Here is a 27,335-nt window from a genome sequence, read left to right as displayed (position 1 = left end):
CGCTGTCCCGCCGCCGGTGCGCGCGCACCCGGTACTCGATGGCGGCGGCGCTGGGACGGGCGCTGGGACGGGCCCGCCCGGCTCTCCCGGTTCCCCCGTGCCGCGGGTGCGGGGACGGGGACGCGGCGGGCTGGGCCCGGCGGGAGCGCTCGTACTGGCGGGCGCTGCGGCGGCGGGTGCTGGGCCCGCCCGTGCCGCCCTTCGCCGCGCCGGTGCAGGTGGGAGCCCCGGTGCTGCGCGGCGCCGCCGCCGCCGTGGCCCCGGAGCAGCTGGGCGGCCCCGAGCTGCGGCGGCTGGCGGCGGCGCTGGCGGCGGGGCTGCGGGGCCGGCCGTGCCTGGGGCTGAGCGCCCCGCAGCTCGGGGTGCCGCTGCGGGTGTTCGCCGCCGAGCTGCCGCCCGACCGCTGCGCGCAGTACCCGGCGGCGCTGCGCCGCGCACACCGCATCGAGCCCTTCCCGCTCCGCCTGCTCGTCAACCCCGCGCTCCGTGTCCTCGACACCCGCCTCGTCACCGCCCCCGAGGGCTGCGCCAGCATCCACGGCTTCTCCGCCTACGTCCCGCGGCACTGGGCTGTCCACGTCTCCGGTATGGACCGACCCTCCCTGCACTGGGGTACTGCCCTGCCTTGTCCCGGGTGGGACCCCGCATCTGCCACTTCCACCCACCATGGGTCCCCATTCTATCACACTCTCACGGGTCCCCCTTTGTTCCATGGATCCCCTTTGGGGATATACCCCACTCTCACATGGTCCCCTCGTTCCCACACAATCTCCCCATTCTCTCATGGGTCCCTCCAATTTCACACAAGTCCCCTACGCTCACACGGGTCCCCCTTTTTGGCCCCCTAATCACACCCCCCCCCAGTCCCCCCAGCTCCCCAACAAGTTCCCCTGGCAGCAGGCGTGGACGAGCTCGGGGTGCCGGTGAGCTGGGAGGCCATGGGCTGGGCTGCCCGCATCATCCAGCACGAGATGGACCACCTGGACGGGATCCTCTACATCGACCGCATGGACCCCCGCACCTTCACCAATGTGGGCTGGATGGAGCTCATGGACTGACCCTGCTGTGCCCACCCCCAGCTGCCCCCTGTGTGCCCGAGGCCCCTCTGTGCAGTGGGCCCTCTCTAACCCTGGAGAAAGAACCAGCACAGAGCCACAGCCCAGGGGCTCCCACTCAGGTTTATTGCAGCCAATATAGACCTGTGGCCTCAGTGGCTCTGGCCCTTCCTGCCCACCAGCACCCTAGGCTCATGGTGGGGGGCAACTGGGGTGTCCAGCCCATGCTCCCCTGGGCACTGGAAATCACTTCATGGGTCTAGGAACAGCCTGCTGCCATGGCTGTGCTGGGGAAAGGTGAGGGAATCTCCTTCTGGGGCTTCTTTGGGGCACATGGGCACAGCATAAGGGGCACCTGGGTGGGGCTAGGGGGTCAGTGGGGCTGAGGGGAGCCCTTGGGGACATGGGTGGCTGGGTGGGTGTTATTGGCTGGTGGGCTGCTCCAAACAGCCCCTGCTGTAGGCACAAATCCCTGTCTGGGATGGCTGGAGCATGGGGAGCCCCACACACCCCTTGGTACAGGCAGAGACCTTGGCCCTGGGGCAGTGCATTTTGGGGGTGGGGGGCTGGGCTGGGCCCCCCGGTGTGGGCAGAGCCTTGGGGAGCATCTGGGTGCTGGCTGAAGCTTTTGGATTGTTTTTATTTTCATATAAACGAGACGAAACCCAAAGCAGCATTAATTTAAAAAATAAAAAAGAGCAAGAAGAAGAGTGGAGCGCAGCCAGAGGGGCACCCAGCTGCCCAGGCCATGCTCAGACCCCCACCCCGTAGTGTGAGCCCCCCGGGCTGTGTCCCCGCGCCCGCTGGGTGCTGCAGTGCGATGGGAGGGAGTGAGCGAAGATGAGTCGGTTTGGCACACCCGGGGAGGGGGGGCAGAGCAGGGCCCGTGGCCGCCCCAACCCCACACCCCCCCATGCCCCCCTCAACCTTCCTGTCCAAAGTCCTCCGTGAATTTCTTCACCTTGAGGAGATCCTCGGCATTGACGGTGGGGCGGGTGGTGGCCAGCGAGCGCAGCATGTCCGACTGCAACACAGGTGGAGGGGCACACAGGTCAGACCAGGGGCACGGGTAGGGACTCCCCTGCCATGGCAGTGGGGCAGCTCTGCCCATGCTGGCACCTTTGCCCCATGGCAGCAGCACTGGCTCTGCAGGTGGGAGCTGCCTGGAGGACCCAAGGCCCTTTCCTGGTACCCAGCTCTCCTTGGGGAGCTCAGCACCGCAAGGGGGTAGACTGGGGGGCTATGCCCACTGCCAGGAGCCACAGCACTGCCTCACCCTTGGCCTGGAGGAGGAACAGGGAACTTGTTGGGCCTGAGCCACAGCACTGTTGTGCCAGGCTGGGCAGGTGCCCAGCCCCGCATCCCAGAGCTGACACTCACCATGCAGACAATGGGCTCCATCAGCTTGTCACTGGGCACCTCCATCCAGGTCATCTCGGTGGCCCCAGGGTCACCGGGCGAGCACGGCGTCAGGAGATCATCCACGAGGACGCCGGGGGTGGTGCGGGAGGGGCCGCGGACCTGCGCAGAGCCACAGGCAGTTGGGACAGTGCTCAGGGCAGAACAGCAGCCGCAGGGCCCACCCCACCCTGGGGACCCCCCCGGAGCAGAACAGCCCTGTTCACCTTCTTGAAGTGCGTGGCCGACTGCACCTTGCGCACAGGCTGCATGAGGGCATCTCGCACAATGATGCTGATGTCGGCCCCCGAGTAGCCGTCAGTCTTGCGGGCGAGCTCCAGGATGTCGGCGTCCTTCAGGGAATGCGGGGTGTTGCCCAGGTGCAGTCGGAACATCTGGGCCCGCGCTGCCTCCTCGGGCAGTGGGATGTAGATTCGCTTCTCAAACCTGGGGGAGGACGTGGTGAGCCCCACTGTGAGCCTGTGCCAGCCCTGCCGGGAGCTCGTGGGTTGGGAGCTGCATGTCCTGCTCACCTTCTCCTGATGGCTGAGTCCAGCACCCAGGGGATGTTGGTGGCACCCAGCACCAGGATCCCGTCGCTGCTGTTCCCCACACCTGCAGGCAGATGACTCAGACTAATCCCCAGGGGTTCTCTGAATCCCCAGCTTCTGCTAGCCCCATCTTGCTACCCCCACCACTCTCCCAGGACCCCCATCCCGGGACTACACCCACCCTGCATCTGCACCAGGAACTCGGTCTTGATGCGCCGGGCTGCCTCGCTCTCGTTCTCGTTGCGGGAGCCGCACAGTGAGTCCACCTCGTCAATGAAGATGATGGAGGGCTTGTGCTGCCTTGCCAGCTCAAACAGGTTCTTCACCAGCCTGGGAACAAAGCAGGGGATGGGTCCCCACTCAAGGACCCTCCCCAGCGTCCAGCACCCATGGCAGCCCCAGGGTGAGGAGCCCCATGTTCCTCCTGCCCCAAAAAACCCTGCACTGGCAGTGAGGCACAGCCCCTCAAGGGGCTCTGCTCTCCCCTGGGAACCTGCTCAGGATTAAAAGTAAGTATAAATATAGGATATTAGAAATTAATTGTGTAGAGCGAAGTTTAATTGTAACTTGGTCACGGCTGGGCGGGGGGTGGCCCCTGCCCAATGTTTGGTGTAGGTGAACTGTACATGAACTCTAAGCATGGATGGCTGAGCAGGGAAGGAAACAGACAGATGGGAAACTTTCAGATATGGCTGAGACCCTGGAGGACCCCAAGACTGCCCCAAGCTAGAGGATGAGAATGGAGAAAGAGTCCAATGATGTCTTAGAAGACCCCAGCCCACAAATCGCTGTTGGACCGAGAGGTGTGTGAAGATGGGGGGCACAGGCTGTGAGGGGATAAAGACCCTAGGAGTGCTTTGTTCGGAGTTTGCCTCTGGAGGAACCAGCTCCCAACACTTCTTAAACAGCCCTGTTACTGGGGTTCACTCATGCTGGTGGTTCCTGCCCTGGACCAGACTAGCCTGGAGCCAGCCTCAGCCCCACGTCCCTGCTGCCAACTTACTTCTCGCTCTCCCCCAGCCACTTGGACATCAGGTCAGAGGATGACACGGAGAAGAAGGTGGAGTTGTTGGCCTCAGTGGCCACAGCCTTGGCCAGGTAGGACTTGCCAGTGCCAGGCGGTCCAAAGAGCAGGATCCCGCGCCAGGGCGTGCGCTTCCCTGCGGCAGAGCCTGGCCTCAGGACACCCCATACCCGCACCTGGATCCACACTGGGATCACCCGGGGGGGGAGGGGGTGTCAGCTCCTGCATGGCCCCTCCCCACTGCCACAGCCTCACCTGTGAACAGGTGTGGGAACTTGATGGGCAGGATCACAGCCTCCTTCAGGGCTTCCTTGGCTCCCTCCAGTCCGGCCACGTCACTCCACCGCACGTTGGGCTTCTCCATCATGATGGCACCTGTGAGGGGGCAGCTCTGCTCACACAGGCACCCAGAGCTGGCAGAGCCAGAGGTCCTGCCCCTCCCCACACCTCCCCCGGGCACAGCAACCAATTTGGGGGTGGCCAGACTGCAGCAACACACCCCTGGAACACAGTCCCACACCTGCTCTCCTTCCCACAGCCACCCCTGTGGTGGCCATCAGGGATTCCCTCCTCAACCCCAGCAGGTCGAGCCCAGCGTGGCCCCTCACCCATCAGCTGCTCCTGAAGCTTCTTCTTCTCGGGGTTCTCGCCCTCGCTGTCACTGTCACTCCTGGGGACAAGGGACAAGGATCAGGAGTGGGACGGGCCCTGGTGTGGCAGCAGGGCCCTGCCAGCTCCGTGGCCGTGCAGGGGGTCCCTCACTCCCCAGCCCCTCACGCACCCCTTGTTGTCATTCTGGGCCTCCTTGACCGGCTTCTTTCCGTGCCTGTCCTTGCTGCGAAGGTACTCCTTCAGCTTCTCTGCCCGGTCCAGGTACTGCACACACTTAGCTCGGATGCTCTCCTTGGCCTTGTCACTGTGAGCCTCATCTGCAGGGACCCCCAGGCGTCACCGTGAGCCCCCGGAGCCCCTCGAGCACCGGCGTCCCCGGAGCCCCCCGCCCCCGCGGCTGGTCTCACATTTGATGGCGTGCAGGAAGTACTCCACGGCGTGCTGGTACAGCCGCAGCGCCTCCTCGTAGTTCTTGGCCTTGTCCTCCTCGGTGGCTTTGGTGACCAGGTCGATGGCTTTCTGCGGGGGGACAGCGCCGTGAGCACCGGGGGCGGGCCGGGGAGCCCCTCCCCACCGCCGGCACCGGGCCGGGCCCGCCCGCACCCGGGCCCTTCCGCAGCGCCCCGCACCCTCCCCGCCGCGCCGGCACCGGCTCTCGGCAGGACGAGGCAGCTCCGGCAGGGCCCAGGACCGGGGCCGGGTGAGGCCTATCCCCGGCCGGCACGGCGCCGGGCCCGCTGCGGCCCGTCAGCCGTGGCGTGCAAAGGCCCGGCGCGGGGGCGCGCGGAGGTGGCGCGGGCGGAGTCCCGTGGCCGGTCGGTACCTGCAGGGTGGACGTTGTCATCGCATCGCCCGGTGCGGCCGCTCCGGCGGCTCCGGAAACGGCGGCGGCGGCGGCTGCACCGACTGCGCCTGCGCCCCCTGCCGGCCCCGCCCTGCCCCGCGCCCCCTGCCGGCCCCGCCCGGCACTGCGCCCCTCGCCGGCCCCGCCCACCACAGGGCGTGGTACCGCATAACCCCGCCTACCTAGCATGTGACACACCCCTGTTGGGGCGTGGTCTCGTGTAGGCCCGCCCACCGAGCACCCGCGTGCGCGCGCATCCCCCCCTCATAACGGGTGGGGGGGTGTGTTTGGGGGGGGGGGGGTAATGTTTGTTCGTGCGTCTTCATGTGTGCATGTGTACGTGTTCATGTGTGTCTGGGTTCACGTGTGCACATGCATGTTCGTGTGTGTGTGCACCCATAGACACAGACACACACACCTGGACACACACACACTCTGCACGTGTGTGCACCCACAGACACCCCCCAAAACTTTGTGTTTGTGTATGTGTGTGTGTGTACTCAGAGACACGCGCACACACAAACACACACAGGCACCTGGACATTCTCACACACTCTCCTCATGTATGGGCACCCACAGACACACCCACAAACACCCCCATCCCAAACACTCGGAGTGCGTGTGGACATGTTCACACCCATGTACACACCCCTACACACAGACTCTGTGTGTGTTCGTGTGTGTGTGTGTGTGTGTACATACCCACCATGCAGTTGCACCCATGTAACCCCCCTCTGTGTCCCCCATGTGCACACCCCCACACTGTGCCCAGGTGTACAAGATAGACCTGCACACACACACACACACTAACACCCATACAGACACATCCCCACGCCCACACATGTATGTACACACAGAGTGTGTATATACCTACACACACACCCCCACACCCCAACCCAAACACCTGCTCGTACCTGTGCTACTGTTGAGCCCACCTCTCCCAGAGCTGAACTGGCCCCACTGCCCCAGCTGCTCCTGCTGAAAGAGTCACCCCAGTCACCCCCAGAAATCCCAAAGAGCCCCCACCCAAGCATACCCAGAGATCCCCCCATTCCCTCTCGAATCCTCCCCAGAGGATCCCCTGGGATCCCTGAAGACATTCACCCCAGCCCTCCCAGAGAATCCTTAGTTCCCCCATCAGCCCCACACCAGATTGTGTCCAGTACACCCCAGTCTCCCTTGCACTGGCCAGCCCAGACAGCCCGCCCTGCCCTCCCTGTGCTGTACTGTGAATTAATTGTCCCTCCAGCAGACACACACACACACTGTGACAACACCCCGGGCCCCCCAGCCCCCAGGCAACCCCTAAATGAGACTCAGAGCCCATGGAAAAGGCAATCTGATATAAATAGCGATTTACAAAGAATACAAAAATAGAAAAGGGGGCAGCACCTCATGGGATCTCACGGGACCCTCCAGCCAGCGCAGCCCCCCCAGAAGCAGAGAACTGTGCAGAAGTTTGGCTGAGGGTACCGGGACCTCAGTGGGAGTGGGGAGCCCTGGGGGTCCTGCTCTGGCACTGCCTGGGATCTCCCAGCACTCCAGGGCATGGAAACTGCCCCCAAGAGGGGAGGGAAAGTACAAAAAGCGAAAGTGCATCAATCTACGTGTCCTGCCCCCACCCATGGGGACCCCCCAGGGGCGAGGGGCACAGGCAGCAGTGGCTGGGGTGGGGACAGCTCTGGGGGGAGCCCAGCAGCCCTGGCCCCCATGTCCAGGGCAGATACACGGCATTGTTCTGGCTTTGGGAGGTTTGGGGGTCACTGCTGGGGAGCAGTGGGGGGTGGGGTAGCTGAGCCCCAGGGAACAACACCCCAGGCTCAGGTACCCCCTTTGCACCCCTGAGTGACCCCTGTAAGACAAATGTGTGTGTGTCCCCTGAGCAGGGCATGGGGACCCCTCATGCAGCAATAAGGGGGGTCCCACAGCCCAAGCTCTCCCCCAGGTAGGGACAATGTGACCCCCTTGGGGGAAGCCCCCCCAGACTGACTTCCCCAAACATGGGTTGAGGAGCATGGGGGGTCCCCCAGTTATGGGTTGGGGAGTACAGGGGTCCCCCAGTCATGGAGGCCAGGCTGGCCCCACTCCAAGGCACAGGCGGTGAAATCAGCGATGGCTTCAGGCCCGCAGGGACCAAAGCTGGTGTCTATACTCCAACACCCCCCTGGGGCACTGGAGAGTCTGGGGGTGCTGGTGTGGGCAGGAGGGGCTCATTCCCCACCTGGGCAGCCATCCTGCTGCATTCCCAGAGGCTCTCAGGGCAGGGATCCTAGCCCCAGCAAGGCACTGGTAGGGCAGGAGAGGTTGGGGGTCCCTCTGTGACCCCCGGCTGGTTCCTGACAGCATGGGGGACCTGGGGCACCTACGCCAGCAGCCCCATGCGGGTGACTTTGGCTGAGAGGAAGGTGTGCAGGACGAAGACGATGGGTTTGGGGCAGGAGTGCAGGTCCAGTGCCTGGGGAGAGATGGAGAGCGGCGTCAGCCCCCCCCATCTCAAACAGTTCCCCGCATGGGGGGCACCACGTGGTAGGGGATCCCAACCAGCCAAACCCAGCGGGTGTAGACACCTGGGACACTGAAGGGTTGGGGGAAAGCAGGAACCACCCCTGGAGGAAAACCCCATAAACAAAGGGGTAAGCCTGGCTGCTCCCTCCTCACCAGCTCCCCCTCAGGGCCTCCGAAATCCAAGTAGAGAGTCCTGATGCCATCGTCCGCCGACATCTTCAGCCGCTCATAGGGGTAGCGGAAGAGGACGCTGGTGCCCGGCTCCTCCCGGGAGATGGTGAATCCACTCTCATAGTGGATGGAGAGCTGGACCTCCTGCCCGCCCAGCGTGCAGCCTGCAGGCACAGCCACTGTCAGACCCTGCCCCCCTGCCAAGCCCCACAGCCCCAGAAGGGTGGGAATGGGGAATCCCTGGGTCCACCCTGCAGCACTCACCCACAGTCACCTCCTTGATGAGCTCAGCCGCAGCGTGGCAGCCCTGCACCAGGACGCGTGTCCAGGCTGAGAGGTCCCGGTGTGTCTCCACGCGGAACACGTGCATCTCCACACCCTGGCGCGACCCCGTCCGTGTGGCAAAGGTCAGCTCAGAGCCCAGCGCAGGCGAGCGGCGCCCAGAGCCTGAGTGGACCAGCCTGGAGGGTGGGACACAGATGGATGGGGGGGGGGTCAGGGTGCCATGGCAGTGCCAGCACCACGGCACCCCACGCCCATCCGAGCTTTGGCATTTCCCCCTGCTCCAAGAGGCAGAGCCACGGCTCGGCCGAGGGACACTGGTCCCCAAGGGGGTCCAGCCCAGCCCACCTGGTGGCCACGAGTGGGTAGCTGTGGCAGGGGGAGGCCCAGGCATCCCTGGTCCAGGGCATCCCGTCGTACAGCAGCAGGTCCTTCTCTGTCACTGCCATGAGCACCGGCCGCCACTGCTGCCGCCCGCCGTCCAGCCGCGCCTGCCAGGCACGAGGGCACTGTGAGGGGCACCAGGGGCTGCAGGTGCCCACCACTGCCCAGCACCCCAATCTCTGCACTCATGGCTGGATGGATCCCAACCCAGAGGCTCCACATTGACAGGATCTCAGCAGCACCCAAGGTGCTGCCATCCTCTATCATCTATGATTCTATCCCAGCAAACCATGCCAGCAGCAGCCCTCAGGGGTCCTGCTCACCACCATGCCTGGGCCAGCTGCAGCTATCAGCCAGCAAATTCATGGAAAAGGGAAGGTATGATGAGTGTCTCCAGCTAGGAAACCCCAGTGGGAGAGGGGGCTTAGGGTATGGGAAGCACTGCTATTACTAGGGTGCAGAAGGGAGAGCGGTAGAGCCAGTGGCCAGGCTGGGCTCTCTGGCTGCATCCATAGCCCCAGTGAATCGTTGGCACACCCCATTGGCACTGCCATCCCCAGGAGCATCCCAGCACACCCCGTTGGCATGTACCTGCTCAGCCAGCCAGGCAATGTGCTTCACCTCCTGGCTGCCGGCTGTGGGGCTGCCGGAGCGCAGCGTGGCATTGAGCTCGGCCAGGACCTGTGGCAGCAGCGCAGTGATGTTGGCGTGCAGGGCGCTGAACCAGGCGTGGGCCGTGGCCGTGTCCCGGCACCGCAGCACCAGTGTGTTCCGGCTGTCCGGTGAGTGCAGCTCGATCAGTCTGTGAGGGGACGGGGACAGGAAATGGGGTAGGATATCAGGACATGGTGCGGGGTGGGATATCAGCACACCAGCACCCACCAGCAGCCCCTGCCCTCACCTGTTCTCCAGGTCAGGCATGCTGAGGTTCCGGGCAGCAAAGCACATCTTGAGGGGAATCACCTTGCGGTCACGGGGCCCCTGGTGCTGGGGGGATCCGGAGTCCTCACTGCCACTCAGGCTGGGGGACTGTGGGGCCACCCCCTCCCACGGCAGGTCCGACACCAGCGATGGCTTCTTGATGTAGGGGGTCACCTCCCGCATGAACTTCACTGAGGGGGTAGTGGGGAGGACAGTCAAGGCTGGGCAGGGTCCTGCACCCCAATGCCATAGCCCTTTGCCCCAGGGACGCTCTGTCTGTGGGGTGATGTGCCCTCCCTGCAAACACCAAGGCTTGGAGAGTCTTGGGGGGTCCCACTCTCCCTGGGACGGGGATGTCCTGAGTGAAGGACGGTGCTGGCAGCTCATCCTGGTGACGGCGTGGGTGTAGGAAGGGGAAGGCAGCACAGGACAATGGTGCTGGGCAGGAGGTCAGGTTGCAGCCCATCCTGGTCCCATCCTGCCCCGTCGCTGCTGGAGCAGCCAGGACTGCGCCCGCCAAGTTTCCAGCGCCACAGGCAATGCCGGCGGCTGACCTTGTGCTACCACTTATGGCCCGACGGCAGCCGGCCTCCGGAGGGTGTGCAGCCAAGACATCCCGGCTCCTACTCCGGGAAGGAAGGAAGGAGGCACCAGCTCCAGCTCCTGCTCCTGCTCCCCCTGGACTATCCCACCCCAGCACCACCCCGCTGACGTTAGCCCTGGACCCCCGCCCAGCTGAGCCCCGGCAGCCAAGGCCAAGGGAGGGACGCGCTGGGGACAGAGAAGGGGCGGCAAGAGGGAAAACCAAACCAAAACAGCAAATACGCTGTAATGCCTGGAAAGCGAGTGGTGAAAGGATCCGTGGAGCCAGCATGATGCCACAGCTAGGCCAGCTGGGGTGGGAACCACAGTGGCAGTGGGGCCCACATCGTGCCGCTGCCAATCCCCTGCTGTGGGTCTGCCTGGCGGGAAGGGGGAGCAGGGACGGGAAGCAGAGATGGGTAGTGGGCAGGAGACACTGGCCCCATACCCTCCCACCGGCTCTGCTGAGCCACCGTGCTGCCACAAGGCGCCTGTCCTTGCTGTGGGCAGCACAGGAGTTAATATTAGCTGCCGCCACGCTGATCCCAGGATTACCGCCGTCCCTGCACCCCTAATCCTGCTGCCGGGCTGGGCAGGGCAGGCAGCGCCGCGGGCAGCAGCACGGCCGGCAGCTCCCGCCGCGGGGCCACTCAGCAGATGTTTGCCAGATGTGGGCAGCTGCCTCCAGTGCTGGGCGGGAGCTCAGCCCATGGGGGTTCCAGCCCACAGTGCTGTGACCCCGCGGTGCCAACACTAACTCCAACAGAGCCCTGGAGCCAGGAGGGTGAGAGGCTGAGCTGGGCAGTCAGTGGCACCAGAGCCTGAGTGCTGTGCTGGGGCGCTGCCGGAGGAGCGTGGGCTCTTGCTGGGGACTGGGACTGGTGGAAGCCCAGGACTGTGTCTGCCAGTGGGGACGGCAGCAGATATGGCTCCCAGTTTTCAGTGGGACGTATCCATGGCGCAGGCAGGAGCACAGAGCACCTCGTGCCAGCAGGCATGAGACTGGCAGTGGGGTGGTGGCATCTGCAACCACCCCTTCTACTTCTGGCAAGCTGGTGTCCAGCACACAGCTGCCCCAGCACAGTCACCCTGGCACAACCACTGGTACCCTGGCACAGCCACCCCAGCACAGCCACTGCTGCTCCTACAGAGCCACCCCAGCACAGCCACTGTCACATAGTCACTGTCACCACGGCACAGCCACCCCAGCACAGCCACTGTCACATAGTCACTGTCACCACGGCACAGCCACCCCAGCACAGCCACTGTTGCCCCACCTACACGCTCACCACAAAGGAAACCCAGCTGTCACCTGCACCCCTCACCCGTCCCGCCGCAGGATGATGGCTGCTCCGGCTGCACAGCAGTGCCGGGTTCACACAGGCCCCATTGGGGCCGAGCCCCCTGCCTCCAGCAGGGAACACCAGCGATGTGTCCCAATGCTTGTGCCCGCCCATGCCCTTGGCAGTGCTGCCCGCAGCCACACTTTGCCCACAGCTTCCCCAGGGGCAGAAGGGCTCCCTTCCCCCAGGGTCACAGAGCATGACATGGGCCTGTGGGCACCTGGGGGGAGGCGCCTGGTGTGGGCCCTGTGGCCAAACCCAGCACCCAGGACAGGTGACACCAGCCCCACTGAGGTGATGGCACAGGGCTGATTCTCCCACCTCCACCACTAGCACAGGGCTCAGGAGAAGCCTTAGCACCTGCCAGGGTGGTCACGGCTCCAGGGTTGGTGAGGAAGGACAGGGCTGGATGGCACAGCCAGTGTCCCTCCCAGCTCCTCTCTAAGGTCACTGATGCCAGCTGGACACTGGACGGACCCATCTCAGCCATCGGACCAGCAGTGCTCAGCTGCAGCGGGAAGGGAAAGGAAGGGAAAGGAAGGGAAGAGGCGGCTGCCGCAGCGCCCATGCCCATGGCGGAAGCGAGGGACAAACACGCCACGGGGCTAGAGGCTCCTGAGGGATGGGATCAAACGGCCGGGCGGCGCGAGGAAGGACGCGGTGAATCCGGCCTGGGGTCCTGTGGGGACTCTGGCTGCCTCTGCTGGTGGCCCTGGCCCAAGCACCAAGCCCAATGCCACATCTCCACCTCAGCCCCCACAGCACCCCAGCTGTGGCTAAGCCACCCTATGCCAGCTGTGTCCACTCCAGGGAGCCCACCCATGTCCCTTTGTGCTGGCACAGTGTGCCAGGAACAGGCAGGCAAGCAGCAGCACCATCTCCATGCTCAGTGCTCAACAGGCACTGTGTCAATGGAGCAGACTCACACAACTGGAGGACAGATGGATGTGCCAGGACACCAGGACAGAGTGTGTGGCACACCTGCACGGGTCACCCTGATCTGCGTCACAGGGGGCTCATGTCTTTGCAGTGCCCCATGGCACAAGCCCCGTGCTGCGCCAACGGGCTGGGCAAGTCCTGCCCGAGCTTGTCAGGCTGCTGGGAACAGGTCGGGCAGGAGCCAGTAGCTCCGTCAGGCCAGTCTCGAGCCGGCTGTGCCGTGGGCACGGGCCCATGGGGACACAGAATCTGCAGGGACACGAAGCCCACAGGGATGTGGGAAGACCCAAAACAATCTCCGAGGCCACAGCCCTCCCTGGGAAAACCTGCCCACCCTGAAGGTTCCATCACCAAAGACAGGGGACACCCTGTCCAGGGCAACACTGCAGCCAGGGCACCCCAAGTCTATCCTGGGGAACCTCAGGTCTATCCCAGGGGATCCCAGGTCTGCCCTGAGGGGACACAGTCAGTGAAGCTGTCCCGTCCTTGTTCCCAGCTGTGAGGGGTTCCCATCCCGCCGCAGAGGGAACACTCCGACCAGGGAGGGGACACTCCAGTCCGTGTCCCCGTGCCAAAGGGGGCACACTGGGGTTGGGGTTTCTGGGGACACACACACGTACCAGGACTCTGGGGTGGGGGGGAGTGGCGTCCCGCACCCGGAAAAGGGGCCTAAGGGCGGTCGGGGAGCCCGGTGACAGCGGCAAGGGGGTGTGTTGGGACTCGGTAACGGCGGAGGGAGCACCGGAGGGACAGAGTAGCACCGGGGGCCCGTACGGGGGATTCGAGGGGGAGAGGAGGGGGGTTTAGGCGTTACCTTCGAGGATGACCTCTCTGCCGGCTCTCTTCAGCGCCTGCACGGCTTGATCGTGGGTAGCATCGCGGAGATCGACGCCGTTCACGGCGAGGATGGCGTCGCCTAACCGGAGCGCTCCGCTCCTCTCCGCCGCCAATCCCGGGAAGATCCGTGAGATCAGCACCGGCATCCGATTCTCCCGACCTCCCTTAATGCTGATCCCGAGCCCTCCCGCCTCCGCTTTCACCACCCGCACCCTCCTCACGCAACCGGGTGCCGCTGCTGCCGCCGCCGCCTCCGCGTTGCCGTTCACCACGCCGTTCACCACCGACGCATCCCCGGCCCCCGGTTCCGCCGTTAAGCTCAGGGTCTCCCCGGTCAGTTCCGCCGACACGCGGACCCAGCGTTCCCGGAGGAGCAGCTCCAGTAGCCCTGTTTTACAAGCCCGGGTCCACACGGCCATGCCGCCGCCACCGCCGCCGCCGGTCACCGGGAGAAGGGGCGGGGCTTATGTAGAGGGTGGGGCTTTCCAGGCCCCGCCCCCGCCCGCATGGCGCGCTGCGGTAGGTTCGAGGGTATGGGGGGGACGGGGTGGGGACGCTCCGCCCTCCCCGCCGGCGCGACCAATCGCAGCAGCGGCGGCCGAGCCGCCGCTGCTGCGATTGGTCGCGCGGGTGGGGGGTGGGCGGGAAGGCCACGCCCCCTCGCGCCATGTCTGGCGCTGTGATTTATTTCACCCTCCCCTTTCGCTTTAAATCTCCCTTATTTCCAGGGGATCTCAAATTTCCCTCCCTCCATCCTTAGGGAGTGAAGCTTCCCGGCCCCACCTACAGAGCAGCACCTACAGAGCCCCATCCCGAGGCTTTCATACACCGGGTGGCTCCCGTGGAGCCCTGTCCTTAGGGAATGAGGCTGCACCCGTCCCTAGGGAAGGAGGGTCCCCTGCTCCACGCAGCACCAAAGGAGCCCCCATCCTTAGGAAATGAGGCTTGCAGGTAGCACCCACAGACCCCCATCCTCAGGGAATGAGGCTCCCCTGCCCCACGCAGCATCCAGATCCCCATCCTTAGGGAATGAGGCAGCACCCACAGACCCCCCGTCCTTACGGAATCAGGCTCCCCTGCCCCACACAGCACCCACAGACCCCCCCATCCTTAGGGAATAAGGCTTCCCCACCCCAGGCAGCACCCACAGAGCCCCATCCTCAGGGAATGAGGCTCCCCTGCCCCACACAGCACCTAAAGACCCACAAAGCCACTGGGGAGAGAGAGAGAAGCCAGCACTGGGATTAGCTGCTGACAGGGAAGAAGTTTGGAATTTGGGGTGTCACCTTGTCCCACAGCTCTGTGGAGGAGAAGAGGGATAGAAGGATCAGGGCGACAGGGTTGTGTGACAACAGGGAGTCTCACACAGCACGGATTAGCCATAAGACCAGAGATGTACAGAACAGAGAGGTTTTATTCTGACAGCACCCTAAGAAAATTCCTACAGTGTCCCAGGAAAGCAACGCAGAGACAGCTCCTGAGGCCGGAGCAGCTTGTTCTGCTCTCAGGTGCCGAATTTCTTCTGTTGGACAGGCAGAGGCAGCTGGGTTTTGAAGTCCATGATGGGTCGTTCCACCACAACCAGGGAGTTCTCATCCAGCAGATCCGCAAAAAGCAGGGGCTGCAGGGCAGGAGGTGGGAATCAAAGAATCATGGAGTGCTTTGGGTTAGAAGGGACCTTAAAGCCCATCTTGTTTCACCTCCTGCTATGGGCAGCGATACCTTCCACTTGACCAGGTTGCTCTAAGCCCCATCCAACCTGGCCTTGGACACTTCCAGGGATGGGGTAGCCACAGTTTCTCCGGGCAACCTGTGCCAGGGCCTCATCCCCCTCACAGGGAAGAATTCCTTCCAAATATCCCATCTAACCCTGTTCTCTGTCAGTGGGAAGCCACTCACCCTTGTCCTATCACTCCAGGCCCCTGTCCAAAGTCCCTCTCCATGTCCTGAACACCCTCTTGACCCGGCTCCTCAACACCATCACCCACCTGGAACTTCTTGCAGATCTTGAAGGCATGGAGCTGCCGCTTCCTGGCCGTCTCTGGAAGCTGTTTCAGGGTGCTCTGGTTCATCAGAGGGGTGCTGTCATCGGGCAGGGGCTGTGGGGAGCAGGCATGGCCCAGGTCAGCACTGCCCAGGCTACCACCCCTCCCTCAGGGACATGCCCTGGGCACCCCCATGCTCACCAGGGACTTGTCTAGGACACAGAATAAGTAGGTGTCATGGAGAAGGATGTGTGAGGGGTTCTTGGGGTTGAAGGTGATGTGGGTGATGGGTGTGTCCCGCTCCAGCCAGCAGCGGTGCAGCCCCCGTCTCTGCACCGTGCGGCTCCAGGCCGTGTACTGCTGCTCGGGGATGCTGAACTCCACCAGCTGCACAGGCACAAAGGGGAACACAGGGCAGCTCAGGGGGTCTGCTCCTGCCTGACATCACCCCCACACCAGCACAGGGGCAGGTCCAGCTCCAGCAACAGCCAGATGGGCTCCAGAGCCAGTCTGGAAAGCCCTGAGGGCAGGGAGAGGACGAGGGACATGAGGGCTGAACCAGGAGAGCTCCTACCTGTTGGTCCGAGTAGGCAATGACAAGGTTGTTCGTGCTGGGGTGGATGGCGAGGGCTGACACTGCACAGCTGTAGGTGGGCACGACGCAGTGATGCTGCAGGAAGGACAGTGTGCTGATGGGATCCACTGGAGCTGGCTCTGATCCCCCTCCCCACACACCCGCCCCCAAAGTGGAGCCCCCAGGGCCACCTCTGACCTCCATTCCCAGACATCTACCCCAGCCCTGCTCTAGGGCCACAGTGATGGCTCCCAGGGAGGGGCCCTGCCTGCTGAGCCTCCTGCCCCCTGTCCCTCAAGGCAGGGGGGTAGTGAGGGTCACTCCTGCACCTACCTTGAAGCTTTTCAGGTTGTAGACATGGATGGCCCAGTCCCCACTGACGGCTGCCAGCCAGTGCCCGTCTGCGCTTGGCGCCAGCAGGTAAACAGCCTCGGAGCACCCTGTAGAGACCCTCCAGCTGTAAGGGGTGCTGGAGTCCCACATCCCCCCAGGGGACACCCAGACCCACGTTCCCCCTGCCCCCTGGTGCCAGGCCATGAGGGTGGCTCAAACACCCAGAGGAAGGACCCATACACAACCCACGACAGGAAAGGGGGACACACACTCCTCTATGCACCCACAGCAGGGAGGGGACATGGATCCCAGGGACACCCAGCTCCCCTCTAGCTCCCCTCAGCCCACACCTGAGGGTGGCCGAAGTGTGTGCAGGTGTTTGCAGCCCCCTGGCTCCAGCAGCTGGAGCACGTGGACAGATCCTCGAGCGGAGGCGACGAAGAGGCTATTGGAGTCGGCGGAGAACTGGAGCTGGTAGGCTGGAAGCAGCAGCTTGGGCACTTTTGGGACCTGGGAGTGGGGAGAACACAGCCCTGGCAGCCACCCCACTGCCACCAGTGCTCCCTACATGTGACACTGGCCATGACAACCCCCCGGGGACACGCCAGCCCACCAGGACCCCACTGCCACCCACCGCTGTCACCACTGTGACACTGAACATGACAGCCCCCCATGACCCTGCAGCCCCCTCCACCCTTCCTGACCTTCCTGAGGCTGATGCTGTCGCAGCGCACGCGGTACAGGTGGAACCGGGAGGCAGTGGAGTAGCCGAGCCAGGTGCCACAGGGTGAGACACAGCTGCAGTAGATGTGCTCCGGGCCCTGGGAATGCTGCAGGGTTGAGAGGAGCCCGAGGGACTCCCAGAGCCCATCACATGCCCCTCTCTGAGGGGGACCCCTGCCCTGCTCAGCCCTACCTTGCTCTTGAGCTGCACGAGGTGCTCGGGCATGCGGCACAAGGGAAGGACCTCGCCATCCTTTCCTGGGACAAGAAAGCACACGGAGCATCAGTGATGGTGGGAAAACCATAGAGGTCCTGTTGGGCAGCTGGGGATCCCTGGGAGAATAACCAAACCTTTCCCCGAGGTACAGGACAGCTCGATCCCAAAATTCTGGGGCAGATGGGCTCTGCCACAGGGCCAATGCCGGAGAGCTACACCTGCGACTCACCAGTCTCTCTAGTGGAGCCAAGTCTCCAGAGCTCCAGGTGCTGGGAAAACTGGAAGAGGAGCAGCCGGGCCTTCCTGGCACAGGAGACAAGGCGTCGCTGTGCAGAGAAACAGGCAGGATGTCATGGAAACGGTCAGGCTGTCACGGATCCACAGCCTGTTACAACAGGCTGGGGCACCAGCAGAACACCCTAGGGTGCTGGAGACTCCAAGGTGGGGGAGAACAGGCTCCACGAGATGGGAGCCTGGAAATGGAGACCCGGCAGGACCAGCAAGACCAACTTGCTAATTTCTACCACTTCTTGGCAGAAGTCTCCAGATGTACCAGGTCCAAGGAAGGGGAGGCAACAGGGTAGGGAAGGGACCCAGGGCCAGGGAAGGGACCCAAAGGGCAGAGAAGGGACCCCATCAGAGAAAGGAGGGCACCCAAAGGGACAAGGAGATCCAGCTTCTCCCGCAGAAAAATCCAGCCCTGCCCGCCTACCCCACCAGCCACAAGACACCACTCTAAGTGTCACTCACGTGGGGAAAGGTGAATTTTCGGAGCACTGCATCGTAGCCCTTCTTCTGCACCTTCTCCATCAGCGGGCGGATCACCAGCTGGGCGTCCAGACCTGGAAGCCAAACAGGGATCAGCTGAGCTGGTACCAGGAGGGGAGATCCAGCCTGTCCCGGTGCCCCTGGCAGTCCTACCCCCGGAGATGAGGGCAGTGGGGCTGTGTGCCACGGCCCGCACGTCATGGCTGTGGTGCTGGAAGGGCTTGGTCCGCACCCAGCGCTTCTCTGATCCACCCAGCTTCACCGGCAGCAGCTGCAGCTGGTAGGTGGCTCCAGTCGAGGTACCCACAACAATGCTGTCCTCCTTCTGGGGACAAAAACCGGAATGGGTTTGTGGGAGCAGACTGGGAAGAGAGGGAGGAGTTCATCAGGAGGCACCGAGCCCAGCAGCTCCTGCCACGGGCCCCTGTCAGCTGAGGGAGGATATGGGGGTCTCACCAACCTCTGCCACAGCCAGCGAGAGCACAGCCGAGGTGCTGACAGTATGGGACTCTGCCAACGTGCCCTGCTGCCAGTCCCAGAACTGTACCCTCCCGAAGGAGTCAGCGGTGACCACAGTGCCTCTGGAAAGGAGGGCGATGGCCCAGACCACACACTCGCGCTTCACCTTTTCCACGTGGTAGTTCACCATGATCCTCTGTACAGTCTGACCTGCACATGGAGGACAGTTGGGGGTGGCCAGGGATCCCCCCAAGCACAGGGGGCCGGTGGGTGCTGGCACTGCTGTAGGACAGGCCAGGGTCACCCCCGGGGCAGGAGGTACCTGAAGCGACATCGATGACGCGGAAGATGTCAATGGAGCCGGCAACGATGTGGGTGTCCGAGGGGTGCCAGGACAGGCACAGCACACGGCCTGGAGAGGGAAGCTCCGGGTGTGACCCCGCGGGCTCACAGCCCCTTGGTCACCAGGACACCAGGGGGGACAAAGGAATGGTGCTGCTGCTGCCAGACTCACCTTTCCGCCTGTCCAGGTTCCGCTCAAACTGGATCCCTCCAGGAATGACTTGGAAGATCTTAACAGAACCATCCTCGCAGCCGATCTGTGGAAGGTCGGGATCAGCCTGGCGGCACAGGAGGATTCCCTGCCCCTGCCGCCGCTCCCGGTGCCCTTCCCGGCGGGACTCACCGCCAGCTGGGTGCCGGTGCCGTTGGCCGCCATGCTCCAGATGGGCCCCCCGCCGCCGTCGGTCCCGCGGGCCGCGCTCAGCCGAGACAGGTCGTACTCGGTGATGTCCCCGTTGAGCCCGGCCCCGAACAGCCGGTCCCCGGCGGCCCAGCACAGCGACTCCACCGTCCGCGCCTCGTGCCCGGGGATCACCTGCGGAGGGATGGGCGTCACACCGCGGCACGGCTCGGAGCGGCCCAATAGAGCCCGGTACAGCCTCTGTACGGCCCGGTGCGGATCGGCAGGGCCAAGTAAAGCCCGGTACAGCCTCGGCATGGCCCGGTTCGGCTCGGTACAGACCCAGTACAGGCTCGGCACGGGGCCGGTACAAGCTCGCTAAAGCCCAGTACGGCTCGGTTCGGCCCGTGCCGGCGCCCTCACCTTCTCCTGGTAGTAGTTGGCGGCGAAGTTGTACACCTCGACGGCTCCGTCGGTGCGGGCCAGAGCCAGGCGGGAGCCGCGGGGCTGGCAGGCGAGGCAGCGCACGCCCGCGGGCACCAGCCCGAAGAACCGCACCCGGTGCACCTCGAACTCGCCCATCGCGCCCCAGCAGCCCCACTCCGATCCCGATCCCGGTCCCGGCCCCGCTCCGCCCCACGTGCGCGAGGCACCGGAACCGGGGCTGCCCCGGGGCCGCACGTGACCGGAGGCGGAAGCGGCGGCGCGGCGGGAGATTCGCGCGCGGACGGCAGCGGGTGCGGGAGCGGCGGGAGCGGCGCGGGGGAAGCGGGACGGGGTCGGCCCGGGCTGGGCGGAGGTGGGGGGGACGGGAGGGGCCCGGCCCCCGAACGGCCCCGTCGAGCGGCCCCGGCCCGGCCCCACCGCACCGGCGCCGCTGGAGGGCACCAGCGCCCCGCACAACCGGGTGGCATCACCGGGGCGCTGCGGGGCACCGGGAGGGGGAGTGTGGGCATGGGGGGCTGCAAGCCCCGGGGAAGGTATGGGTCTGCGGTCTGGCTGTGGGGCCCGAGGGGGCTGCAGGGTCCGCGGGGGGGGTATGGGTGGGTCTGTGGGGTCTGTGGGGCCCGGGAACGGCTGGAGGGCCCGGGAAAGGGATAGGTCTGGGATCTGGACATGGCGTCTGTGGGGGCCAGGGGCAGGAGCTCAGCCTGGGGACCCCAGGGGTAGCAGGCCCTGCCCCATGCCCTGCCTGTGTCTCTGCAGCCCCCCCCAGGACCTGACATGGTGCAAATCGTCATCTCCAGGTGAGACCCTTGGGGTCCAGCCCCTGCAGCCCTGTGCCGGGGCACGGCCAGGCCCCGAGTGACCCCCCCAGGTGACCCCCCTGTCTCTCCTGCAGCGGCGGCGCCGGGAGCCTGGCACAGTGGGTGCTGGTGGAGCTGCAGGGCGAGGTGGAGCCCCGGCAGAGCGGGAGCCTGGCCGGGAGCCTCCTGGGAGATCTGCACTACACCTGTGAGGTGAGGCAGGTGGCACTGGGGTCCCCCCCTGTGGACAGCCTGGCCCTACCGTACCCTCACCCTCCACTCTCCCCAGGGCATCCCTGTGCTCATCGTGGGCCACCACATCCTCTATGGCAAGGTGGTGCAGCTGGAGAAGCCGTTTGCTGTGCTGGTGAAGCAGGGAGGAGCCTCCCAGCCCAGCCCCGGGGAGCCACAGGGGCACTACACCGTCTCCGCCCTTATCAAAACCAAACTGCTCTTCAAAACCCGCCCCAAGCCCATCATCACCCACGTGCCCAAGAAGGTGTGAGGGGGATGGATGGGGGCTGTGAACTTCATTCTGCTGCTGGGAAGAGCAGCAAGGACTGAGAAAGATCCAGGACCTCATCCCTGTCCTGCACAGGGAACTCTCAGGGTGATGGGTTCTGTGTCTGGGCACCCAGAGCCCTTCCTGGGTCACTTGTCCCCTCAAAATGATGTTTTTCTGAGAACTGCAGACCCTGTGGGTCACTCCAGGGGACATGGGTCCTGAGGGGCAGGGACCTTCTGTGAGCCCATGCAGGGATGTCCTATCTGGGGGCTGCCCTCAGTGCCTGGACTCAGCAGTTCCCAGGGACCCACGGAGGTGCCAGCATGGAGATGTCCCCCTCTACCCTCCCTGCATCTGTGGGGACACCAGTGCCACACAGGGACTCAGTCCCCATCTCCCTCAAATCAGGGCAGGGGGACCAGGAACCCTCCCCAAAACACAGCACACATCCTTGATGCGAGTCTTTATTTCCACAACTCCATCAGGATATAAAAACATTTTTTTCCCCTAAAATATTAAAAGAATCCCCCTGGCAGGTTCAAAAATAAATAGATTTACAAACCATCCATGACAATACCAAAGAGCTACAAAAGTCTCCTAAAAAACCTTGTATTAAGTTAAACAAAAAACAGCTAAAATCTCCATCGTAGAAAGGGGTTTTCATCCAAGTCCTGACAAAAAGGACCCAGAGGTCAATTCCCTTGGGAGGGGAAAGGTTGGGAAGCACCTTGCCTAAGTCCCAATGTCTTCCTACTGTTGAGAAGGCAGTGGGGTGGGAATGATGGGGCCATGAATTGCCAGAGCACCACCACAGCCCCTTTGGGGGGAATGCTCCACACAACCCACAGCTCCTCCCATTTTCCCAGTTTCTCCACACCAGGATTCCCCCATTGGCTCTTTGGCAAAGCTGAAGGGACCTGCTGCCCTCCTGGAGCAGCCAGACCCCCCCAAAAAGGGCTGGAGGGGCTCCCCGTGGGTACGTGCCTGCACGCAGCAGTGGAGCAAAGGCAGCACCATCCAGCAGTGCTGGCACCGTGCCAGACGGAGACGGTGTGTCCTGGGGATGGGAAGTGCTGTAGCACCGTGGAGGTGGGACTGAAATCCCTATAAAAAGCACCAAAAGGTGGAAAGTTCTGGATTGGGATGGGGGGAGCGCAGCCAGCAGCGCTCGGCACCAGGATGCTCCATAGGGCACAGCAGGGATGTGGCCAGTGGCACCCAGGTGGGTGATGGGCAGCCCTGGCTCAGCTTCTCCACAGCCAGCTTGGGATGGAGAAATGATAAAGAAAAAAATAAACATATCAATAAAAAAATTAGCAAGATTTCAAGATTTGTTGAGAAATGCCAAGGGGTAGGAGCGCTCAGCGCTGCCCGATGGCTCTGGGATGGGAAAGGGACTGGGGGTAGTTATTCTGGCACTGCCCAGCACCTGATGGCTCCGGGATGGGGGAAGAGGGGATCTGGGGTGGTTGCCCTGGCACACAGGGATACCCCAGCACCTGGCACTTCTACCATCCCAGCTCCAGGATGGGGGAAGAGGGGACTGGGGATGATTGCTCTGGCTCACAGGAACCCCCTGGCATGTGGCACCACCCTGCGGTCAGACCTCAGTGAAGGCCAGCCCGCACTGCTCCTCCCGCTTGCCACAGCGGCGGGCGACAATGGCCAGGTAGAGGGTGAGCAGGGCCACCCAGTAGCAGGCGTAGAGGATGGCACCTGAAATGAGGAAGACCACCTCAGTCTCGCTGAAGAGGTCCTGGCTGTAGGCAGTGTAAGCCAGCCCACCCAGCAGCACTGCCACCCACACCGACACTGGCAGCAGCCCCACAAAGTTCACCACAATGGTGCGGCGCCCTGAGGTGCCCCAGCCTGACTTGTTGATGGTGGCGATGGCGAAGATCTTGGCGGGCAGCAGGCTGGACATGTAGAGGAGGGCATAGAGGGACATGAAGATCATCTCGGCATTGCCACGCAGGAAGCAGGCGTAGGTGGCCTTGATGACACCCACCAGCTGCACCGTCAGCAGGAACAGGAGGATGTTCCAGATGCGACCGCGGTAGAAGAGCTGGATGACGGTGGCAATGAGGAAGAAGGGGAAGAACCCAGTGACCACCGACTCATAGGTCATCCAGAGGTGGTGCTTGTGGAACCACAGTGCGTTGTAGAGCCACTCACGAAAGTAGGACTTGCTCCAGCGGGTCTGCTGGTTGAGCCAGCGCAGGTACCGCGTGGGTGTCTCCGTCAGGCACTTGGAGCGAGCCGTGTACTTGGTCCGGTAGCCCAGGCTGAGCACACGGTTGGTGAGGTGCCGGTCGTCCCCGAAGCTGCACTTGCTGCCCAAGAAGGTCTGGTGGTACCAGTCCTCGAGGAACTGCTGCAGGAGGGCATTGCGGTACATGCCCAGGGGGCCACTGATGCACTGCACGCACCCAAAGTATGACTGGCACGCACGCTCCACGTTGAAGGCCATCCAGTACCGCACGCTGCTCAGGAAGGAGAGCCACGAGTCGTACTTGTTCAGGATCTAGGGAGGGGAGGGGTGTGAGCTCCAGCACTGCTGCAGCCCCCGGCACTCCCAGCCCTGCCCTCGCCTCGCCGCCCTGGGGTGCCCTCCCTCACACCGAGGTACCTGCACATCGCCACCGACGCCGCCGACACGGGGGTCGGCCTCCAGGATGCGGAGCATCTCGGCAGTGCAGGCGGGGTCCAGCACCGTGTCTGAGTCACATACCTGGGGGCAGAGGGAACGTCAAGCCCTGCTCCCACCGCCCACACGCACCCGGCAGACAGCCCAGCCCGCAGCCGGGCAAGCCCGAGCCATGGATGGCGAGACCAGGCAGGGCCCTGGAGGCCGGCTGGCGATGGCAGGGAGTGGAGCACCCTGTGGTGCCTGGACACCACTGCCCCAGGACACCCATCCCCAGAACTGATGGAGGACCTGTCCCAGCCACCCTGGGGACCTAGGACCCTGAGCTGTGCTACGCTGTCCCACTCAGTGACACCATGCCAGGGCACATGCTGAGGAGGTGATGTGGCACCCTTGCAGACAGGGCTCGACCCCTTGGTCACCTCAGTGCCAGTCACCCCCAGCCCCAGTGCTAGTGGCTCAGGGCCGGTGCATGGGGACACATCCAGGCACCCAAGTGCTCCTGCAGGCTCCCAGGGCTGCTCCCATCCCACCCCCAGCCCCTCTGCCCAGCTATGCAGGCAGGACACTCCCTGCCCACGTCCCCCCAGCCCATGCATCCACCTGGATGTAGTCCACAGAGTCTCCGAGCGCCCGGAAGGCCGTGTACATCACCTCCCGCTTCCCGCCCCACTTCTGGAGGATGCAGGAGTAGGTGTTGCTGCGCACCAGCGCCTGGACATGGGCCAGCCCTTCCTGCAGCCCGGCCTCCGTCTCTCCCTCGCCCTGTGCATGGAAGTTGCTCCTCCAGATGTAGCTGCCTGAGTGCTCGGAGCCCATCACATCACGGAAGATGTCCAGCATGTAGGTGTCATCAGGGCCGTTTCCATCCACCACCATCACCACTTTGAGGTCGGGGAAGGCAATACGCTTGACAGAGCGCAGGCACTTCGTCAGGTAGTCGGGATCCTCCTGGAAGGCAGCAATGCAAAGGGCCACGGAGCGCCCCGGCCGCACTGGCTGCCCCTCACCCCGCATGCGCCGGTGCTCCAGGAAGGCAAAGAGGCTCTGGATGAAGAGATGCAGCCCCAGGATGGCCCCGTAGAGCCCAAAAGAGAGGTAGTGCTTCTCCGTATGGATGAACTGGTACCCTGTGACATAGGCAGCCAGGATTCCCCCCAGCACCGCCACGGCAAAGAGGCTGGTCCCCACGACACGTAGGGCCGTGGAGAGGCTCCCTGGCATCTGGGGGAACACCAAAGAGCATCAGGGAAGGGACAGGGGGACACGCTCCCCACCAGGCCTCCCCATAACACAGAAGTGGAGGGACCCTGCTTCTCTGCTGCCCCGTGGCCACCCTGTCCCTTGCTGGTCACTGGTTTGGGGGTGACACCTTCCCAGTGTCTCCATGGAGCCAGATGAAGTATGAGGGTCCCAACCACCCCACTGTGCAGGGTGGCAGGCAAGGTGTGGAGGTCCCAAGCACCCCACAGTGCGCAGTGCCAGCACCCCCTGTCCAGCCAAGCGGGAGCACGGCTTCTCCCAAGAGATGGCCGGGCTAGAGGACAGGGAAGGGCACAGGGACGCCAGGGACTGGGGTGTCCCCGGGGAAATCACGGCCCCCCAGAGCCCCCCACCACCCCGACTGCCTGTGGCGGGACCCCTGGCTGCGGGAGTGGAAGGACCTAGACCCCCTCCCCGCTGCGAGATGGAGACGCGGGGACGGGCAGCGCGGGCAGGACGGGACTGCGGAGCTGCACCAGGGCGCGGGTGCGGGCAGGGGGTGCGGGCATGTCGGGGGGTGCACGACCACGTGCGGGGGTGCAGGCAGGGCGCAGAGCCAGCCCCAGGAACACCCGTGCCGCCGGCAGAGCCCCCGGGCAGCCCCCCCGGGGCCTCTCAGCCCCCGGCGCTCCCGACTCCTCCCGGTCCCGCAGCCCCCGCCGCTCCCGGCTACCCGCTACCTCCGACCCCGTAGCCCCCGGTGCCGCCGCCTGTCTCGCAGCGCTGCAGGAGAGCCCCGAGCCGGACCAGCGGGGCCGGGAGGAAGAAGGAGGGGCCGGGACTCACCGTGGAGGTACCGGTACCGCCGCTCCCCACCCGCCGCCGCCGTTGTGCGCCCAGCCCGGCCCGTGCGGCCCCTTTATACCGCGACGGGGCCGGCACCGCCCGCAGCCCGCGGGGGCCCCGCCCGGCACCGGCACCGGCACCGCCGGCACCGCCCCCGGCACCGGCATCGGCACCGACTCCGGCTCCGCCCGCAGCCACCGGGGACCGGCCCTGCACCGGCAGCACCTGGCACCGGCCGCAGCCCCGCACTGCGGGAGTGATGACCGGCACCGGCGGCACCGGCAGCACCGGCATCAGCGGCACCAGTGCTACACCGACACGGGCATCATCACAGGCACCACGGTACAGCTGCTGCACCGGCAGCACCGGCAGCTGCTCTAGTGCTGCACCGGAACCGGCATCACCATCACCCGGTGCCGGCATCAGCCGGCACCGGCACCGGTGCAGCGCCACGGGCCAGGGACCGGTCACTCCATTTCCCCCCGCCCCGTTCTTGGGCCCCTCTTATGACGCCCACGTGTCACCTCCCTGTGCCACCGTGTCCTCCCACGGCTATGAGCCACCCGTGTCACCCTGTCCCTGTGGCCGGTGGGTGCTGGGACAGGACCAGGGTCAGCCCGGGGACAGCAGCACCATGTTCCCGTGCCGGGCTGATGGCAAGGGACAGTCAGCTCCGGGAAAAGCCATTCTGAGTCCATAGGAGTTGCAGCTTTGGCTCTGGGCTTAAATCCAGCACTTTCGGGTTCCTCACCCCAATGCGGGCCGTTGTGTACTGTTGTGCTGGGAGCCGGGTGCGAAGTGACACCAGGACTGGACCCGGAGCCTCCGAGTGTTGGGAGCTGGGAAAGGGAATCCCTCCAGTGGGAGCATCCTGGGCAGGCAGGTCCCCCTCGAATGACACCCCCAGCACCGCAGCGATGCCAGCTGGGATCTTCCCTCACCTGGATGGTGAGGAGCTGGTGAGCCCATGGATGGTACAGGGACATGCCGGGACCCCCGGCACTACAGGCGGGGCTCCCACAGGGCAGCAGTGGGGTGCGGGGGTGCAAAGCCCAGCATGGTGGGGTCAGACTGGTGTGGCCTGTGCCACTGCCGTGGTACTACCAGGGTCCCTGTGGCTATAGGTGCCCAACTATGGGGAGGGGGGACACAAGACAGGGGCAGCGTGTCCCCACATCACAGCCCTCCCTGTGCCCTCATCAGGGACCCCTCACTTTTGGTGTACCTGTGGCTGTCCAAGGTGGGAATCAAACTACCTCCATCCCCAGCACAGCCATTGCTTTGCTCCCAGCAGCAGGACAGCCAGACACATCCTTGCTCTCAGAGGCAAGACAGCCAGATAGCTTGTTCCCAGAGGCAGGACATGTCCTTATTGCCAGAGGCAGGATGGCCAGACAGTGTCCAGCCAGTGGCATCAAAAGAGACTTTTCATTCCAAGTTCATCCTCCACCACTTGTGGCAGCCCCTGGACAGGCACACCTGGTACAGCAGCATCCTGATGCATGCCCGTGATCCAACAGCACTGGAAGCGAGAAGGAGCGCTTGGCCACCGCTGCTCTCTCCAGTGAGGACAATGTGCTCCTGCTGCCACTCAGGACATCGCATGACACAGCACAGGGGTGGAGACACAGCTCAGGGCCCCCAGCCTGGTAGGGAAGGGGTGTGCCAGACCCCCCTCAGTATCTGGTATGGCACAGG

General features: G+C 64.2%; 6 protein-coding genes across 9 annotated transcripts; 2 read left to right on the top strand and 4 right to left on the bottom strand.

Moving 5' to 3' along the window:
- The first annotated feature begins 38 nt into the window (after positions 1-38).
- Positions 39-1,210, top strand: PDF (peptide deformylase, mitochondrial). Its single transcript, XM_032701270.1, has 2 exons — positions 39-585; positions 901-1,210. The coding sequence occupies exons 1-2, from the start codon at positions 39-41 to the stop codon at positions 1,056-1,058; spliced, it is 705 nt and encodes a 234-aa protein (XP_032557161.1). The 3' UTR covers positions 1,059-1,210.
- Positions 1,160-5,576, bottom strand: VPS4A (vacuolar protein sorting 4 homolog A). The gene is made up of 11 exons (XM_032701265.1): positions 5,464-5,576; positions 5,048-5,159; positions 4,810-4,957; positions 4,637-4,698; positions 4,284-4,403; positions 4,008-4,164; positions 3,186-3,334; positions 2,987-3,068; positions 2,681-2,900; positions 2,436-2,576; positions 1,160-2,079 (listed from the first exon to the last, which is right to left on the bottom strand). The coding sequence occupies exons 1-11, from the start codon at positions 5,482-5,484 to the stop codon at positions 1,978-1,980; spliced, it is 1,314 nt and encodes a 437-aa protein (XP_032557156.1). The 5' UTR covers positions 5,485-5,576; the 3' UTR covers positions 1,160-1,977.
- A 1,231-nt stretch (positions 5,577-6,807) lies between these two features.
- Positions 6,808-13,900, bottom strand: SNTB2 (syntrophin beta 2). Of its 2 annotated transcripts, none has more exons than XM_032701255.1 (7): positions 13,426-13,900; positions 9,728-9,938; positions 9,418-9,628; positions 8,791-8,933; positions 8,425-8,621; positions 8,143-8,324; positions 6,808-7,939 (listed from the first exon to the last, which is right to left on the bottom strand). In XM_032701255.1, the coding sequence occupies exons 1-7, from the start codon at positions 13,865-13,867 to the stop codon at positions 7,847-7,849; spliced, it is 1,479 nt and encodes a 492-aa protein (XP_032557146.1). In that variant the 5' UTR covers positions 13,868-13,900; the 3' UTR covers positions 6,808-7,846. The 2 variants fall into 2 exon arrangements, 1 of the variants encoding a protein (XP_032557146.1); XR_004359475.1 differs by having other exon boundaries at positions 7,827-7,939; positions 8,435-8,621; positions 13,426-13,891.
- Positions 13,901-14,842: 942 nt separating this feature from the next.
- On the bottom strand, positions 14,843-19,870 carry UTP4 (UTP4 small subunit processome component). Its single transcript, XM_032701241.1, has 16 exons — positions 19,613-19,870; positions 19,193-19,384; positions 19,022-19,106; positions 18,830-18,919; positions 18,509-18,717; positions 18,202-18,373; positions 18,031-18,122; positions 17,510-17,606; positions 17,257-17,321; positions 17,045-17,161; positions 16,691-16,850; positions 16,341-16,447; positions 16,008-16,103; positions 15,635-15,820; positions 15,437-15,547; positions 14,843-15,069 (listed from the first exon to the last, which is right to left on the bottom strand). The coding sequence occupies exons 1-16, from the start codon at positions 19,769-19,771 to the stop codon at positions 14,953-14,955; spliced, it is 2,055 nt and encodes a 684-aa protein (XP_032557132.1). The 5' UTR covers positions 19,772-19,870; the 3' UTR covers positions 14,843-14,952.
- On the top strand, positions 19,362-21,537 carry CHTF8 (chromosome transmission fidelity factor 8). 2 transcript variants are annotated; one of them, XM_032701271.1, is made up of 4 exons: positions 19,362-19,523; positions 20,396-20,436; positions 20,532-20,649; positions 20,726-21,537. In XM_032701271.1, the coding sequence occupies exons 1-4, from the start codon at positions 19,395-19,397 to the stop codon at positions 20,939-20,941; spliced, it is 504 nt and encodes a 167-aa protein (XP_032557162.1). In that variant the 5' UTR covers positions 19,362-19,394; the 3' UTR covers positions 20,942-21,537. The 2 variants fall into 2 exon arrangements, with proteins under 2 accessions (XP_032557162.1, XP_032557163.1); XM_032701272.1 differs by lacking the exon at positions 19,362-19,523 and adding an exon at positions 19,892-19,926.
- HAS3 (hyaluronan synthase 3) lies at positions 21,395-25,686 on the bottom strand. Of its 2 annotated transcripts, XM_032701244.1 has the most exons (5): positions 25,638-25,678; positions 24,192-24,812; positions 23,571-23,672; positions 23,117-23,465; positions 22,251-23,006 (listed from the first exon to the last, which is right to left on the bottom strand). In XM_032701244.1, exons 2-5 carry the CDS (start codon positions 24,810-24,812, stop codon positions 22,678-22,680), a joined length of 1,401 nt encoding a protein of 466 aa, XP_032557135.1. In that variant the 5' UTR covers positions 25,638-25,678; the 3' UTR covers positions 22,251-22,677. The 2 variants fall into 2 exon arrangements, with proteins under 2 accessions (XP_032557134.1, XP_032557135.1); XM_032701243.1 differs by having other exon boundaries at positions 21,395-23,465; positions 25,638-25,686.
- Between the last annotated feature and the right edge of the window lie 1,649 nt (positions 25,687-27,335).

Source organism: Chiroxiphia lanceolata, chromosome 13 (assembly GCF_009829145.1).
Source record: "Chiroxiphia lanceolata isolate bChiLan1 chromosome 13, bChiLan1.pri, whole genome shotgun sequence".
Taxonomy (NCBI): domain Eukaryota; kingdom Metazoa; phylum Chordata; class Aves; order Passeriformes; family Pipridae; genus Chiroxiphia; species Chiroxiphia lanceolata.
Note: the sequence above shows the minus strand (reverse complement) of the source record. Positions and strands in the feature narration are given on the sequence as shown.

Coding starts and splice junctions, on each gene's coding strand:
- PDF (XM_032701270.1), top strand. CDS start 39: ATGGCGGCGGCGCTGGGACGGGCGCTGGGACGGGCCCGCCCGGCTCTC. Junction 586..900: donor CTGGGCTGTCCACGTCTCCG/GTATGGACCGAC, acceptor CCCTGGCAGCAG/GCGTGGACGAGCTCGGGGTG.
- VPS4A (XM_032701265.1), bottom strand. CDS start 5,484: ATGACAACGTCCACCCTGCAG. Junction 4,699..4,809: donor GCCCAGAATGACAACAAGGG/GTGCGTGAGGGG, acceptor CCTTGTCCCCAG/GAGTGACAGTGACAGCGAGG. Junction 4,404..4,636: donor GCTTCAGGAGCAGCTGATGG/GTGAGGGGCCAC, acceptor GCCCCCTCACAG/GTGCCATCATGATGGAGAAG.
- SNTB2 (XM_032701255.1), bottom strand. CDS start 13,867: ATGGCCGTGTGGACCCGGGCTTGTAAAACAGGGCTACTGGAGCTGCTC. Junction 9,629..9,727: donor ATGCCTGACCTGGAGAACAG/GTGAGGGCAGGG, acceptor GTCCCCTCACAG/ACTGATCGAGCTGCACTCAC. Junction 8,622..8,790: donor TACCCACTCGTGGCCACCAG/GTGGGCTGGGCT, acceptor CCCACCCTCCAG/GCTGGTCCACTCAGGCTCTG.
- CHTF8 (XM_032701271.1), top strand. CDS start 19,395: ATGGGCGTCACACCGCGGCACGGCTCGGAGCGGCCCAATAGAGCCCGG. Junction 19,524..20,395: donor GCATGGCCCGGTTCGGCTCG/GTACAGACCCAG, acceptor GTGTCTCTGCAG/CCCCCCCCAGGACCTGACAT. Junction 20,437..20,531: donor GTGCAAATCGTCATCTCCAG/GTGAGACCCTTG, acceptor TCTCTCCTGCAG/CGGCGGCGCCGGGAGCCTGG.
- UTP4 (XM_032701241.1), bottom strand. CDS start 19,771: ATGGGCGAGTTCGAGGTGCACCGGGTGCGGTTCTTCGGGCTGGTGCCC. Junction 18,374..18,508: donor TCTCGCTGGCTGTGGCAGAG/GTTGGTGAGACC, acceptor TTTTGTCCCCAG/AAGGAGGACAGCATTGTTGT. Junction 17,322..17,509: donor TGGCTCCACTAGAGAGACTG/GTGAGTCGCAGG, acceptor TTCTTGTCCCAG/GAAAGGATGGCGAGGTCCTT.
- HAS3 (XM_032701243.1), bottom strand. CDS start 24,812: ATGCCAGGGAGCCTCTCCACGGCCCTACGTGTCGTGGGGACCAGCCTC. Junction 23,673..24,191: donor ACTCTGTGGACTACATCCAG/GTGGATGCATGG, acceptor CTCTGCCCCCAG/GTATGTGACTCAGACACGGT. Junction 23,466..23,570: donor GCGTCGGTGGCGATGTGCAG/GTACCTCGGTGT, acceptor TCCCCTCCCTAG/ATCCTGAACAAGTACGACTC.